This window comes from Charadrius vociferus, unplaced genomic scaffold, assembly GCF_000708025.1.
Source record: "Charadrius vociferus isolate BGI_N301 unplaced genomic scaffold, ASM70802v2 scaffold22, whole genome shotgun sequence".
NCBI classification, from domain to species: domain Eukaryota; kingdom Metazoa; phylum Chordata; class Aves; order Charadriiformes; family Charadriidae; genus Charadrius; species Charadrius vociferus.
In genome coordinates this window covers 608,131-625,519 of record NW_009647427.1, presented here as the reverse complement: position 1 = coordinate 625,519, position 17,389 = coordinate 608,131, and the positions used below count along the sequence as shown (strand labels likewise).

Genomic DNA, 17,389 nt, shown 5'->3' with positions numbered 1-17,389 from the left:
GAAAGAGTTATGGGGAGAATTTCAAAGGAATCTTATTCATGTGCAAATGTCATTCTTCTAATATCTATAATAAATATTATAAATATCTGTCCATATCTACCTTTAATGAGTAACTCTGATAATGGAACATGAAAAATCTCTATTCAGAAAAGAACACACTCATGCAGAGTTAGCAAGAGATAAATATCTAATCATTCAGAAACAAGACAGAAACTTTCAAGGGATATTCTTTATGCAGCTGTTTTACAGCTGAACAGAAGAATCTAACTTAGCATTTGAGACTGAACGATAGGATCTGTCCTTCTCTAGCTTGAGTTGAGAACTGTAGGTTGCACTTGTGCTAATTCATCAAGCAAAGAGAGGGAACAAGGGAGAAGCCATTCAGCATATTCTTTGTTTCCAATAATGCTTTCAGTTTTAGTACTATAAAAGAAGGCGGATTGCATTTGCAAAAGGGATGATTTGGTGGTAAAAATGTTCCAATATTTGATGACCTTCTGAGTCATCAGGATGTAGTAACACTCAGTTGTTCCTGAACGCAGAACCCTGCGTAGGCACAGCTGCTCGGGCACGCACTGTTGCACCAAATGGTAGACATAATTTTAAGGGCCTCTGGCTTCAATAAGTAAGTAATTTTTTCCATTCATTCTCATACCAACTGCTATTTTTTTCTGTCCTTTTTATATAAATCCTTGGAAAAAGTATTTTTCTTTAACAGTTCCCCTCCACCCCCTGCTAGTAAAAAAAACAACCACCCTAGAAAACAGATGTTCCATGAATAACAATCTATGCAGCTTTGCAGAAGAGGACCTGGGGGTCCTGGTGGAAACCAAATTGAACATGAGCCAGCAATGTGCCCTTGCAGCAAAGAAGGCTAATGACAACCTGGGCTGTGTGAGACAATGTATTGCCAGCAGATTGAGGGAGGTGATGCTTCCCCTCTACTCAGCACTGGTGAGGCCACACCTGGAGTACAGTGTCCATTTCTGGGCTCCTCAGGACAAGAGAGACGTGGACACACAGGAGAGAGTCCAATGAAGACTCACAAAGATGATTAACAAACTGGAGCATCTCTCCTATGAGCACAGGCTGAGAGAGCTGGGACTGCTCAGCCTGGAGAAAAGAAGGCTCAGGGGGAAACTCATCAATGTATATACTCTTTTCAGTGTTGCCTGGTGACAGGACGAGAGGCAATGGGCCCAAACTGAAACACAGAAGGTTCTGTCTGAACATCAGGAAACACTTTTCACTGTGAGGGTGACCGAGCCTTCGCACAGGTTGTGGAGTCTCCATCCTTGGTGATATTCAAAAGCTCTCTGCACGTGTTCTTGGGCAAGCAGCTGTAGGTGGCCCTGCTTAAGCCAGGGCCATTTGTATCAGATGACCTCCAGAGGTCCCTTCCAACCTCAACCATTTTGTGATTCTGTGGTTCTATAAATGAAAGAAATGGGAGAAATAATAAAATCTGTTAACTTGTCATTTTCCAAAGAAGCCATAGTACTGCATTTCTGCTATTCTGGCATATGGTAAGGTACAAAATTTATTCTTCTCCGTGATCATTGGTTCTCAAGAAAAAGCAAGTGCCATCATCTCCTGAATTATGAGGAGACAGTCTACCTAGAGGCATTTCATGCTAAGGTATTATCTCCCTACTGCAGTTTGTTGAAAGCTAAAGGGATTTTCATCTATAAGGGTATACCCACACAGCTCCTCATAATTCTGTCTCCTTTGGGAATATACATTGATCTGCTGCAGAGAAAATATTTAGTACCATTCTGACACATCTCCATTTTAGTGCTTTATGACTCACTGGTCCAAAATTTCTTCACTAAATATCCTCAGAAGCCTCACTGAAATGAGTAGCTAATTTAGCCCTAAATTTGTAAGCAGCAAAAAAATTTTAAAAGTACTGTTAAACTCAGACTAGTGGTAATCCATATTGTACTTACCCTATATACTCTCTGCAGTACAACAGTTTTTTGATTGATTCTCATCCTTTTTAACCACCTCTAACATTTTTACCTGTAATCCATATGTAAGTGCTATTCTCTGAAGGAGTTCACATACCAAATATTTTAATAGAAAGTTGTTTTAAAAATTGGGCTTTACTCACAGTGAATAACATACAGGTATAGTATTAATATGCTTTTAAAACCTTTCTATGAGAACTTTTTTAAATCACATACTTTCTCTGATTAGTTTTACAATTCCTGGAATCTCTAATATACCTATATGACTGATTTATACATATATATGTATATACACTTAGTGTATATGAGTATATATTGTAAGAATATGAGAGTTTTATTTTAAACTTACCTGAAAGAAAGGTTTTACTTCAAATAAGATGCATTTAGATATATATTTCTATACTGTAGTAGCACAGAGTCACAGTATAAGAATATTTAGATATTCCTGTACTGTAAGAGTATGGTGTTTTTTGGTTTTTTGTTGTTTTTTTTTTTTAATTTAACTAAAAGGAAGCTTTAATTTTAAGGAAAATGTTTTATGGGGAAATTAGTTACTTTTATGCATTTTTTGCCTTCCAGGTAATTGCCAGTACAAGTTCTTAATTAAGATTATTGTCATAATTTTGTTCAAGTATTTTGTACTAAGAAAGTGAGGTTTTATTAAAATGTGGAAATCAATGTCAGATTGATTCCAGCTCTCACAAAGGGATAAGTTTCACTTAGACTTTAAAAAAGACAGACATCATACAGGAAAGTCAATAACATAAAAGTGTACACATATATATTTTTTTCCAGCTTACTCACAAAAGAAGCTTTAAGGTATTATACGGATGAGAAAATTCAATTCCCTTTCTAAAGGCTAATTTGTGTTTCATTTTTATTGTCCAGAACATCAATAATAGGCCTTTCACGTCAGTCCGTAGCTCTCTCTAACACAAGGAAAGCGTTATTCTAACGCAATTAGACTTTGTACTTTGACATTCTCTTTTGGCAGGGTTGGAGAGGAGAAGGGAAAACTTGGGATGGCAGCATGTACTGCTTGTGTCAGAAGAAGATAAAATGGATGGGAGCAGGCACTAAAACAGAACAATATTTTCTGGTGTGACTAATTCAAACATATTAATACAAGTATCTTGCAGAGCATTGATATTCAAATAGTCTTGGAGGCTCGTGTGCAGTGGGTTATTTCATAGTATCATGCACATAATTAGGTGACCCTTGAGGGAAGAAATCAGCGCTTATGTAATTCAATTGAGGTCAAAAGCAGTTTTCGAAGTGGGTTCCCCCCCCCCTCGGGGTACAGAAGCAGGAGATAATTTCTAAGGCACAGAGGAAAATTCCACCCAGCTTCTGTCCATCTCCCTCCACTTTTCTTCACTCTTCCCCCACTCCTGAAGCAGTGCCCTAGCACTTGCAGCTCTGTTGGCTCTGGAAGCTTTGTGGAAGAGGCAATCTGTGATTTCAGCTATCAGAGCCAGGGACTGTAGGAGCCATCCATTCCAGAGTCTGAGGCAAAAAAGGAATCTTTCCAGCAAAAGGGAACCTTGCATAAAAAGTTTGAAAACTCCTATCCTGAACAAATGGTCCAGAAGCCACAGACTGCTGAGGGCGTCAGACCCCGCCACCAAGGGGTCCTCAGTGCAGGGCAGCAATTCTGGCTGCAGTAGGATATGCTGGCCTTCCTCCCTCGCCATGCAGCCCAAAGCCTCAGGCATGTCCTGAAACAACCCCACTGCTATCTGAAGGCTTTAAAATTTTTTGTGTGAAAGTTTTATAGCTCACAAAGAGCCTTTGGAACCACTGTCCAAGAGCGCAAGTAGCTTATCAATAACGTGTTTTTGTTTTTCTCTTGAATGAATGCTTTTCTCTTCAGCTTTCAGGCATCCAAGTAACTCTAACAGAAGTTATTTGGACTGAAAAAGGACTGAACTGTGTCCACAAAAACATGAAAAACCTAATTAATGAAGTCAACAAAAATTTTCCCCTGAAATGGGATGGACCATTTATAGAAAGTGGATATTGACATCAGTGGCAAAGTTTACTTACTAAAATTTAAAATACAGTGAAGAAAAGACATTTCTTAGACTTTATCTTTTAATGTCCAGTTTAGGAGGAGTTGGAAATAAAGTTACTTTCCCAGCTCAGCTTGTGTGATGAGGGAAAACATAAAAGATTTTTTTACTTCCTGCTTGCTCTCCAGTTTGTTTACCCCAGTAAATAGCATAATACTATAGCATTACTCACTACAAACAATTGATTGCTATTGATGCAAAGCTTCCAGTTTCTCTAGTAATGCTACTGAAAGGGTAAAAAATGAATTTGCTGTCATGGTGTACACTGAAAGAACATGTCTGCTCTCCTGCCAGTTAACTTCCTGATTGGTCATTGTGTTTAATATACTCCACAAAAATCCAGTGTCATGACTAGCCAGATACTGCAAGTAATACATCCCTTTAAAATGAAGGAGAGATATAGAGTATGCAGAGGAATGCAAAGACTTAAGACTGCTATCTTAAATGAAAAACAGTTAGAGGGTCTGGCTGCATTCACAGGTATCGTTGTTGTACTGTGGTTCCATTACCCCTTATTTGGAACTGCAGAAAGTTATTGCTGTGCCTGATGATCAATGCCAGAACCAATAGAGGTCTACTTGCCCTGTTCATCCCTCCTTCGAATGCCACCTTTGTGTGCTAGATGAAGATAATCTTATCCTGAACACCTTTGATGAGAGGAACTGCTTCTTCACCCAGAAAGCAAGTTGGCTGCAATCTACAAGGAAACAAAACAGGGGTTGGGATAAAATTCCCTCTTCGGGAAAGCAGTGAAGACTTTCCAAAGGACACTTCTTTCTAGTCCCAAAGACAGTATGTCTTTGGTATAAGCTATAGTCCCCTGACTTATCCTGCTGGTGAAGGGTACACATGGCAAAGCACTGGAGTGGACAAGTAGTGGATAGAGTCCCAGTTTCCCTCCTGTCATGAATAGGGATGATGAGGGATGCTGCCTGAGGAGGACTGAGCTGTATAAATCCACCACCAAGTTCTCTCTGTTGACGATGAAGAGGAGATTGACAATTACCAGGTTTTATTCAATTCAGGAAAAAAGCAGAGTTTCCTATGAGTAACCCATCTGGCCCAATTTAGAGATCAATTTTATAAAGAAATTATACTCTAAGTGCCCAGTTCTCTAAGCAATTCCTTTAAATGCAGATGTCAATATTGTAAGTGCTAAAGTTTAGAGAAACTGTTCTTGCTCTTTGTGTGTTCTCTTGTCTGGTTTCCCCCCTGTGTCTCCTCTTCCTCCTCCCTCTGTTCTTTTCTCTCTGACAAGTTACCTGCTGATATAATTTCTTTTTCAGATAAATTGGATTTAAATGGATTTGTTGTCTTAAATAAAAATCCCCAAACAGCTTCTTGCTTCCTGTTTTTGTATTCTGTATGTTTTAGAACTCTTTTTTTAAGTGTTTGAAAATCTATTGCATAAAATAGGTAAATGAAAAGCTTCACTTATATGTAAGAAAAAATTGTAGCTAGTTTTACACTTCTGAACATTTGAGTGGACCGATTAGGGAGCAATTAACTGACTAGCTTGTCAACTCTTCTTATTACCTTGTTCAGGAAAAACAAACAAACAAAAAACCAAAAGTAACATCCCAAAAGTATCATGTGATACGTGAGTTAAAGCACAGTTAGTTTAACCAATATAGGTTACCCAGTGCCATTTTTCCAAGGCAACCACATCATGGCAGGTAGATTGAGAACAGACAAAATCTGAGATTAGACATCATGGGGGAAAAAACAATCTCTTTTTAATATTAAGAATCTAATTTCTGACTCTGCCTGCCCCACAGGCTCCAACACAAATCTGCAAATCAGTAGATGGTCAGTATTGCTGCTTTAGGGTCTTTAAATGTAGTGGTCCTACACAAATGTACAACATCAGACAGAATTAGAGTTAGGATACATTTGTGTATGTGTATGTATAACAGAAAAGTTATTAATAATATTTTAGCATTTGAATGTTACTGAATTCAGATGAAGTGGATTTTTTTACTGTTTTATATGTAACTACATTTGGTAACATGGTACAGGTATCACTGATCAGTGGTAATTAATGGAAAAAACCTATTAATAATGTTTTATTAGCAATGAGTAGTGTTCTGTGATGGTTGCCGTCATTATCTATCTGTATAAAAAATGAAATAAATTTCATTCAGATGGTTTGTTCTTTCTTCTGTTCTTAGACACAGAAGTTAGCAACTTGATTGAGTCTTTAGTATATTAACAACTGTTAAACATTGAACATCATTCTGACTGTGAGACTTCTAGTAATTTTGTCACCGCCCCCTTTTCCTTAGTTTGTTCTTTATATAGACTTTACAATGGCTTTTGCTTTTTTATGTGCTACATATTATAACACAATTATATACAAAATTGAATGTAACAGTAGGAAATAAAATACGTGTCTTTGTTTTTTCTGTCCTAATGTAATTATTTGTTGTGTTTTCATGTTGTGCAGATGTTTTGACACTTTTCTATTGGATTAACTGATATCACGTTGGACTATATACAATAGTATTAAAAAAAAAGTCTGGAGTAACGTACTGTATCAAACCCACCAAGCTCTTTAATGTTACTGGCTATGAATTTTTCATCTGTGCCTGTGTGTATGTTTTTTTTTTAATTTTGCTTACTATAATGATAGGGAAAGTAGAAACGTTTTTGTGTGTGGTGGAAGACCTGTGAAGGTATTAACTTCAAAATGGTGTTGGCACTACTGCAACCGTCAGTGCTGACCAGTGTTTATTTTCAAGAGTTATTTTAGACCTTAAGCATATGTAAGTGTATGAAAATGTAATTGCAACATCTTATATGAAGGTCAAAAAAGACTTGGAGGTATTTGATGTGGTAGAATTTAGAAATACTGGAATAATTTAATTCGTTGATTTTTCTTGTGATGATGCATAAGTTGCTGCACCCAGATGGTTTCCATAAAAGGGCAACAAATACATACATACATCCCACATCCAGTGTTGTGGGATTCTGTATCTTCCAGTGGCACAGAAAACTCAGCAGCATGGCAAAAGGTAAAGTATTAAGGTGATATGCAGAATGTTCCTGATCACATGCAGTTCGGTGGACTCACACACAACACAAAAAAGCAAGGCAAAGCCAATTGAAAAAAAAGCCATACATATCTTTTATATACCGGCCTTTTTTTAATTTTTTTTTTAACATGGAAGTATGATGTTTACGATTGTCTATTGCCTACCTGACAAAGAATTTAATGCAGTAACTCAATATGTAATCTGTAACAGATTTATTTCTACTATTTTGTTGGTTATATGCCTATTCATTTTTTATTTAAAAAATAGTTGATAATGTTTTTTGATGGCTCAGAAGTTAATTTGTGGGGGTTTTTGTGTGTACTACTGCTAAATAACAACTTGCTTGGTCAAATGCCATTTTTCAGATACACATTTTTTTTTCTCTGCAAAGTGATAAATCCATCCCTTTTTATTCTTTCTTCTGCTTGGTGTTTCACCAAGTTTAAAGGAGATGCTTTCCATGTAATCAATTCTTGTTTACAGGTGGCATAGAGGATAGAATGAAAAATGCAGGGGAAAAGATACATGAAACCTCCTGAGAACTACAAAAAGGCAAAAAAAGTATAAATCAGCTACAAGAGATTTTTATATACTTACCTTTAAAAAGAGAAGTGAGGTATATATTAGTGCTGTAAACATGATTTTTTTCTGTTTTTCTAGAGAGATATCATTAATCCATATTCCTTGTGTTTTTTCACATGGGGAAGAATGAGGCAGTTAATTTTCAGCTGCGTGTGAAATTGCCTTCATGGGCTGCTGTGAAGAGTTTTCCAATGTCCTGTCTTATTTATTTGTCAAATTATGTTTCAATTATTGCTTCTAAGAGTGAATTAATATTATATGTTATGGTGTTTAGAATTAGAGGAGAAGATTAATAACCAATTTCATCAAGTAGAAAGATGCTTTTGTCATGTCTTTGTAAATGCAAACATTTTGGAAAACCCTGAAGAAATTAAAACAACCGACAAAGATAATCTAATCCTACTAAAGCAAACTCATTCTCAAGCTTTCTACTCCTCGAGTTCTACTTCATTTAAGCTTCTTAAAGCTATTCTTGGTATAGATTTTTGTCCGAAGTTTGACAAGTTGATCTATGTCCATTGATGGCTATTTTGGATTACAGTACAGACTTCAAAGGTTTTTCTTTAAAAAAAAAAAAAAGAAAAAAGAAAAAAAAAGCCAATTGGAAATAAGATTTTCACATATATGCTTTTATCATTTGTATCCTTTTATCATTTGTACTCAATAAGGGACCACTTCACAAGTATTTGTGCAGATGAGATCTCAGCCTTATATTAGTCAGTAGAAGTCCTGTATTTGCAGCTCCATTCACCGTTCATGATTCTTGTCAACAGCTCGTATTTTCTTCTCTGCTATGTGATTGACTGGTAGTGATCAAATGCATCCTCTGCGATATTCTCATAATCACAATGATTGGTCAAAAGAAAAATACCTAGATGTACATCTTTGCCTCTCCAGATATGAAAAAATGCTCAAAAGCTAAGACCTTGAAAATATTTAGATAATTTTACCTGTGCATCCTGGTAGCCTGTAGATCTTGGGACACTGTTGATTTCATAGGTATTTTGTCATAAACTTCAGAAGAGTCTTTGTTTTACTAGATATGAACAGCAATGGAAACAGTTACTTTAGCAGGACAGTCCCATACTTTTCCACTCAGTCTTTCCTTCAGGTGTTTTTTAGTTGCATTTTTTTCCTTTGTGTAGAGATCCACATGAATAAGTTGGGTCATGCTTCTAGACTGGATACCTAAAAAGCAAGATGCATTCCATTCTTTTTTTCTACTTTGACCATCTTCTCTTCAATTAAGAAAAAACATGAAATGTGTATGAGTGTTTTCCAGCCTACCTCTCGAAGAAAAAAGATCTTGAAGTGGATGTCAATTCAAGCAGAGAAAAGGAACAAAGAAAGGAAAAGAAATATTTTTCTTCAAAATGTCAGGAGGTTCTTAATAATGTTATTGTTGGTAATTATACGGATGTTAAAGCATGGCTCACTTCAATTCCTAATTGCATAATACCAAGGATGAAGCTTTTTAATAGCAACAAGTACTGCAATTCCTTGAGCTGATGAATGCGTGATAGTCATAAACCAGTTTCAGTTGCTAATAATTATTTCAAGTTTTAAGTTTGTTTTGTAGAAATAGTTAATTGCAATCTTAAGTTTTTTGAAAAACAGTCTACCTAATGAATTCCGTTGTAAAAGTAAAGTGTTGCAGAGGCCCATCTATTACGAATTGCTATGATTCTATTTAATTCAAGGAATATACAGCTGTATATAGTAATGAGGATCTCAGAAGACTGTAAATAAACGTCGATCTTATTTTAGAATCTACTAACTTTGGTCATGAATTAATCAGAGTCTTCAGGGTGTTGCTATGACTTCTGGGTCACTGGAGAAGGAAGAGATTTTGTAATGTGGTTCTATTTGTGTTTAATCTACATTTTCCTGCTTTTCATCCAGATCTCCTCTTTACTCAACTGTACTTTTCTTTCTTTTACTTTTCCATACTTCATGCTCTTCTGCAAACTTATGTTCTTTTGTTGTCAATGTAGAGCTTTTCCACTCTTTACTCTGTCACACTCTATCACAGGGTCTGAATATCGAGGGATCTCATATGACAGATATCCTATGTGAATGTACATCTATGACAGTTGCAGATCAACTAACATTAAGGTGAAATAGGTACTGATGAACTGGTGAGGTAGATGTCATTTCAAGCAGAGAAAAGAGTAAAAAGCAGAAGTCCTTTGTTCTTATTTAAACAGACTGATGTTAGTCAGTGCTCTATGTGCTTTCACATGGTTGCTGTACAACCGAGAGGTTAAATAATATCAGATAAGAAAAGGTGGATCATTGATTCAAAGGAACTGTGGGAAGCTGGGCATTAGAGCAACTACTCCTGGGGTATAGAAGTCTTTGAGAATTTAAGCCATTTATAGGCTTTTTTGTCCTATCATTATCACAGGATTCAGTCACACATCCATTGCTACTGGGCCCTAAGTTTTTAAGGATGATGAATGGCTACAAAAGTAAAAGACCTATGACAGAATCAATATATTTAGTAAATATGATTGCTACATTGTTTTTACTTTAACGCTTATAGACCAGTAGTTTATAAATGACAGGTTAGGGTGAAGATGATTGCATGGGTCCATGTCAAACACTGGGGCAGCCTGTGTTATACCACACAAAATAATTTTTGTTAATCAGTGTTAGCAGCTGGATTATTATCTTCCCAGTCCTAATAATCAACTTAGTCTTGTGGACAAGAAAGAGGAAAAACATAGAGTTCTAGTAAGCCCTCTACAATGTATTTATAACCTGTGTGATTTTCATTGTCTGAATCTTACTTAAGTAGCTGTTGCAGATTGGAGTTTTTTAGACTGGTACTGCTTTGAAGTGTAGCTGCCTGATGATAAAGGTCCACAGTTTGGACCACACTGGAGACCAAAAAGAGAAAAACTGTTTGTAGCATTTGCTCTTAATAATGAATATAACATTGGGTTTCCACTGGGTTATGAAATTTCCTTAAACTCATGACATAGGTTTTGTCTCTTTGATCTGGTGCCTTCAGTAAGAGACATATGGAAAATTTTCTTAGAAAATTTTCTAACACATGAATATTTTTTACCCTCTGCAGTATATGCATACTTGCCAGAGGGCTCTGCTGCCTGCTACTTTTTCTGCTAGCTGAGGGGCTCTATATCTACTGTATCCATCATGCTCCAGCTGTAATCAGCAAACTCACCTCTTTCTTCATCTTCATTTGCACCTGGGGACTGTTTAATTTTCTTTCTCTTTTTCTGTTCTGTGAGCCCATTAGCTTGTTTTCCTTTGCTCATACTGTTTGTGTTGCTCTGCCTTTTATATCATTCTTTTTGAGTTTTGTTTCATCCCAACAGCCTTGTTTTCTGACACAGAGTACGAGATGAGTCAGATTGACAGTGCAGTTAGGACTTGCAATAAGAAAGTCTGTGTCACTTGGGGGCATCCGGAGCTTTAGGTTCTTTTGATGATACTTTGGGCTGTTGAGAGAAAATTCTGTCAGGGAACTCAGCTGACAAAGTATCCACCCAAAATGTTTCAGCACCTTATACCTGAAAGTTTGGAACTTACCTTAAAGCCCAGTCAATTTGTGCTCCTGTCTGCAAGAGGCTTATATCCATATGACTCAAATCACAGACACACACAACTTTGAGTCATTAACTACCAACATCCTCTTCAAACAATGGGTTTAAACATTCTGAGATATTTCCAAAATACCTCTCAACTTATGGAGCAGAAAGCCTAAAGTGCATCTGGTAAAGGATCTTCTGTTGCGTTGGAAACTTGGATGTGCCTCAGAAGGAATTCTAGCTCTGGCGAATCACATTACCACTGTTGCAGAACAGAGCTCGTAGTAGACCAAAACATAAATCAGATTTTTTTGCCAATTCTTTCTGAATACTGAAGGAGAAAAAACCCCACATATACGACAATTTTATTTAGCTTGCTTCTTCAGAGAATGGGATGACAGTTAAGTGGCTTTTTATGGTTCTTTTTTTCCTCCCAGCTCCTTCCAGAAGTTTTTAAATCATGAGATTCAGTAATATAAACACAACATAATGCTCAAACACATGGAAAGGAATAAAAGAGAATATTCAAATGTGCACGTTAAATAGCCAATACCTCCCTATGTATTGCTCCCTGTCATCTAAAACAGAATCCCCTCATCCACTTAGTGTACCCTTGACCCTCAGAGCTTGATGGATTGCTTAGACCTTCTCCCTATTTCCAAGCAGTAGATCTTTCAAGAACAGAAAAAGACATTTTTACCAATTTGGAAAAACTGACTTAGGTGACATTTTATGATGTTTTAAAGCCACATAATAAATAAATATTCCAAGTAGCACCTTAATGGAGGAATTATGTAATGTACAGTAATGAAAACGTGTTCTTTAAAATAATGGATGATTTTAAATTGCATGTACATATAAGAATGGTGATCGGCTCCTAAACAGCTTAAAAGCAGCAAGAGTGACCCATATTTAGTGGATGCATTCTTTGCTTTGCATACAGTTTAAACAACTTTATTTGTTTTATACAGCTACATTCTTGAATGGGGTAACAAATTATACTTATGGCTTCATTATAAGGAAGTAATTTTGTGGGTTTTTTTCTTACAAATCCACAAATTAGCTTGATAGCTAAGGGTCATTTTGTTCCAGAATTTACATTTCTAAGAATATTCTCTAATTTGATACTTGTATAGCTTCCTTTTCAGGTTTACATTTTCTCTAGAAAATTGGAGTATAGACTTTGAATGACGTTCCTCTTATTCTTTCTCCTTAAGCATTTCTGTCCCCTCTTCTTGCACAGAAAAAGGAATCAGATATGAAGAAATCTAAAGAGAATGACAAAATGTAGCCATCTTTCAGATTCTGTCATATGCAATACACACAAGACTGTTGTAAATCAGCAATCAGCTCATAGAGTCTGAGAATGGAGATAAGAAAATTAATGTTTCCTCAGTGCTCTCTGCAGGATCCTCTTTCAGCAGATCAGGGGTCAAATGCATTTACAAAACAGTAGGAGAGAAATCTTGCATTGTCACAGTGCGTTCCTGGGGAGTACTCAACTTTACACACTCATTTGCTGCCCACCTGGAAACTGAAATGAAGAAAAAAAAAATCATTTCAAGTAATTTTGTCTTTGAGCCTAATTAAAGTGCATAGGGAAATGTGGGAAGGAAGACAACGTTCCCTAGTCTCTGGCTGCCTGGCACATCAACATCCAGCAGCAGAGGAAGTAACAAGTTTCAGGAGAGAGCCCAAGCTAATGAAGGCTGTAGGTAATGCAGAAGCAACATTTTGGCCTGGGAGTGGGGATTGAAGGCTAAGGTAAACAAGTTACCGGTCTGCTAGGAAAAAACATCCTTTATACCATAATTGGGAGGGTCACAAGACTCATTTTAATTAAAGGCTGCAGAAAGATTGCCACTTCCACTTCAAAGCGTACTCAGATCTGATGAATAGGTGGCTTTTGGTGTGGTTCCAATTTGGCACGTGCCTGTGGTACTACGACATGATCTGTTCCCCCCTGAGAGCTGTCTTAATGGTATCTGTCGGCAAGTTGGTTGTCTGGTTTCACTGGTAAATACATGGAGCTTTTATTGTGTATTTATTTATTTTGTAAGGACATTAATGTTAGAAGGAGTTTGACAAAAGGGAGAGATAAGCCTTTAGTCATAGAGTAAGGCCAACAAATGCATTCTAAATATTGTAATTAGTGGCTGAGAAAGAAGAAAAATTATCACGAACAGCTATAAAATACATGCAAAATACAATGTCTGATTTTCTATCTTTTGTTTGGGATGAAAATAATGACAAAAACAATGTCATGTACATTGGCATTTATTATTTTTTTCATATTAGACTTTTATTTCTATTTTTATTGCATTGCAGAAACTCAACTTACTGTATGAAAGTGTCCATTTCGCTGACGGTGGGTGAAAATGACACTGGACTCTGCTACAATTCAAAGATGAAATATTTTGAAAAAGCTGAACTTAGCAAAAGCAAGGAAATCTCATGCCCTGAAATTGAGGATTTTTTGTTTCCATTTAGGGAGCCTGAAATTCTGTGGTATAAGGTAAGGAATGCAAAAGATTTTCACCTTCAACAAGATATTATGCAATGTTCTTATGATTTTCATGTTCTAAATATGATATGAAGCTTAGATTATTTTAAAATTTGTGAAGAACAGACAACAGAATCGAGAATAGAAAAGAATGAACTAAGTGAGAGAGAAATTCAAATGCTTCCTTTGGTAAACTTTAGAGCTGGTATTTTCTTACTATCCATTTATGGATGTCACAAAGAATTGATAGCTTCCTGCTAACAAGAGGGCCAAAAAAGAAAAGTGTTACCAGTCTGGGCTGGTTTGATATGCTAAAGTAAAGCCATGTGAGCTGCTTATACAGAAACTGCTTGTGCTATACCAAGCTAAAGAGTGTATTTCTAAAAACTCATGTAACATCTATTTGGAAAAATAGAAATAGTATAGCTATGCATGCTACTGTCTGAATGAATGGCTTAATTTTGCAACATAAAATTCAGCAAAGACTTCCAAAACTTTGGTCTTTATATATTAGCTTTTACTTGCAAATATATATTTTTTTATTTTTTATTTTACCAATAACTTTATTTCAATATTGTGTACTGATTTCTAGATCATTACTTAAGGGCCAGGTTCTTGCAAGTGGTACTGCCTGTGTACGGTGCACTACAAATTCCGTGAACAGCAGCTTGAGTTCTGGGTTTCTTACCATCTGTAGGAAATGCTCAATACCTCAGTACCATAATGCACACAATTTAAAGTCCTCAAACAGTTCAGTAAATGTGAAATTTAAATTCTATGTATTTTTTCTACACAGACGTCTACAGATGTCTGTGTATATAGGAAGTGCTAGTTTAAGGGTGTGCTGGTGTGCATTCTAATTATTTTTTAAAAGTCTGATAATTTACCTGATGACATAAATGGTTTTAAATATGGTACACAAGACTATGCTGTCTATTAAGTAAAAACTTGTGGCCTAGGAGGATTCTGGCCACATTAACTGACAGCATGTCTAAGATAGGAGGTTTGTAACCAATTATTTGCTTACACTCATCTTGGATTTTTTGTTTGCAATACAATAAATACCTGAAGTTTTATCAAATTTAAAACAATGGCTGGCTTCTTAAACAAGAGCTCAAAAGATTGTCTTTTTAAGAGTCATTGACAGTATTTGTGTGAATGAATTTGAACAACCTCTTTAACATTTTGAAAAAGCCCTTACTGGATAAAAAATGATTATGCCAAGACCATCAAGTAAAATATTTTGTGACAGTCAATGAAAAGACATTTTTCTTATGAAAAGCACCAATCCCTTTTTCTATCTGCTTATAAATATGTTGGTTTGCAATGCAAGAAAAAAAAATAATTAGAAAACCTAGAAACACTAAAAATATTCAAAGCTATTTCAAACAGTACCTAGGTTAATTAGATGAAAATAAATTATTCATTTTAGGGACTTAAGAAGCATTCATGCAAAAATGTATATTCTCTATTTTAGCATCAAAAGTAATATTTTGGTAGTAATAATTGAAAGATTAACTCATTTTTTGTAGATGCAAACCTCATCTTTTACTTAGAGTTCAGAGAGCTTTGATTCTGTGATGTTTTTAGAAAGAGATATATAACTTACCCTTATTTCTCACCATTCTTACCTTTTTTTTTGTTTCTTTACATTTTTTAATTATAATTTTTTAAAAATTAGATTAAAAGAAAATCTCCCCTGCAACCTGTAGCTACTGGTAATATAACGGTCATGGATCACAGACATAAGTGTAATGGCATATAAGTAAATGAAATAGGAGCCCCTCGGCAAACTAATGTCAAAAGAAAACCACCAAAGGAATCAACTCCTTTTTCTTGCCAGAGGGCGAGTATTAAGTCAGCTGATAAAATTCTTTAGTCTCTTTCTTTTTAATCAGCACTTAACTGGATGGAATTTTTAGATATTTAGCATGTACAAAGTTTGTAACTAGCTTGGGCTCTTGCCTAGCCACTGGATCTGAGCAGCATTGTCAACAGTGGTCCAATTTAAGTGTAAGAACCCAGTCACTGAAGTGTTATATTATCTTTAAACAGGAATGCAAGTCAAAGACGTGGAGATCAAGTATTGTGTTTAAAAAGGACACTCTTGTCATTCGGGAAGTTAGAGAGGATGACATTGGAAATTACACTTGTGAGTTAAAGTATGGATTCTTTGTTGTCAGAAGAACAACGGAATTAACAGTTACAGGTAATTACAGGCTCTTGATATCTCTTATATTTAGAAAAAACATTTAATATTGTGATTTGAGTTATTCATTTTTGAGTCATTATACTTCATAAACCGCTTTTGCACAAAACTTTGTTGTGTGCCTAGGTGTCAATGGTTGATACATTAAAGCTGTCCTGAATACTTCACAGTAGTATGTGTAACATTTTTAACGAAATGAGTTTTGGTCTATTGCAGAAGCTTGTGGGTAGGTCTTGGCTTTGAATGGAAAATGTGGTCAAGGAACAGGTAACTTCAGCAAGCACTACCTCTAACAGAAAATAAGATCATGAAGTCTATCGTATTTCTTCATGTGGTTAAATGCCTTGGGACATAAGAATAGCTGTAGCTATAGCTCAGTAGCAGTCGCTGTAATTGCCTTTGGACATGAGAACGGCTGTAGCTGGAACCCAATAGCAGTAGGTCTCGGCCGTGAGACAGGTGGGTGGCAGGTATGTCAGGGGTAGTGTTTGAGAAGTGCATGACTGAGGGATGGGAGCATTCCTCCTCTGGTATTCTCTCCCAGCTTTCTGCAGTTTATAGTTCAAGAACTTCCTGATCTCAATCGTCATGTGCCATGGTTACCAATTAACACATTTTCCATTAGTCTGATTATTTTTTTAATCCATTTATTCTTGGCTTCAAAACCATTTTGAAGTATCAAGTTCCACAGAGTAATTGTGTTACATAAATAAACTATAATTTAGCAAACAGCAATTGAAGAAGATGCATTTAATATAATCTGCATTTAAAACTGCCATATCAATATGTAAAATCCATCATAGAGGAAAACAAAATATATACTCTAATAGTAATGTCCACAGCCGCAGAACAGTATGAAGAACGGTCCATTAAATTTTCAATTTCTCACCAGACCTCTAACCTCTGTTTTACAAATATGTAAAACATACAGCTGAACATATATCTAAGGTAGAAAATGAGCCTCGAGAATTACAACCTATGTAATGCAGTGGAGTTCCACTGTATATTCCCTTGTCCTGATTTGAGTGACACAGGACTAATTTCTCCCATAAAGCTTGGGAAAAAAAGAACTTTTAGAAGACCCTAGTGTCTGAATTTGTGAAAATATATACTTTGTAGCCAGCTATGGTGTGTGGGTTACAAGGTCTCAGTAGTTTTGAGTTACCCAGGTGAGGGCACAAGGAGGAGCGAGACCTGGGCACTTGACCCAAGCTGGCCAACAGGGTTATTTCATATCATGAAGGTAACATTCAATATAAATTAGAAAGTTTGCTCAGGGGTTCTCTCTCTTCCTTTATTGTGGTGATCCAGGGAACTTCTTGCCCTGCTGCCAGACCCCTGAGCCCCTTCCTCCCAAAGCTGCAACGCTTGCAGTGTCTGATGTTTGCTGTCCACTGCTGGGAGTGCACAGCTTCCTACTGGTATAACTGGCTGAGTATAATCCTTGCATATTTTATATTG

The 17,389-nt window shown here is 36.2% G+C and overlaps 1 protein-coding gene across 1 annotated transcript in view; it reads left to right on the top strand.

Annotated features, from left to right (window-relative positions):
• IL1RAPL1 (interleukin 1 receptor accessory protein-like 1) overlaps window positions 1-17,389 on the top strand; it is a 355,957-nt gene that overhangs the window by 56,648 nt on the left and 281,920 nt on the right. The window contains exons 3-4 of the mRNA XM_009880548.1: window positions 13,545-13,731; window positions 15,775-15,928. Coding sequence (XP_009878850.1) covers window positions 13,545-13,731; window positions 15,775-15,928 — 341 coding nt within the window. The remainder of the gene's footprint in view (window positions 1-13,544; window positions 13,732-15,774; window positions 15,929-17,389) is intronic.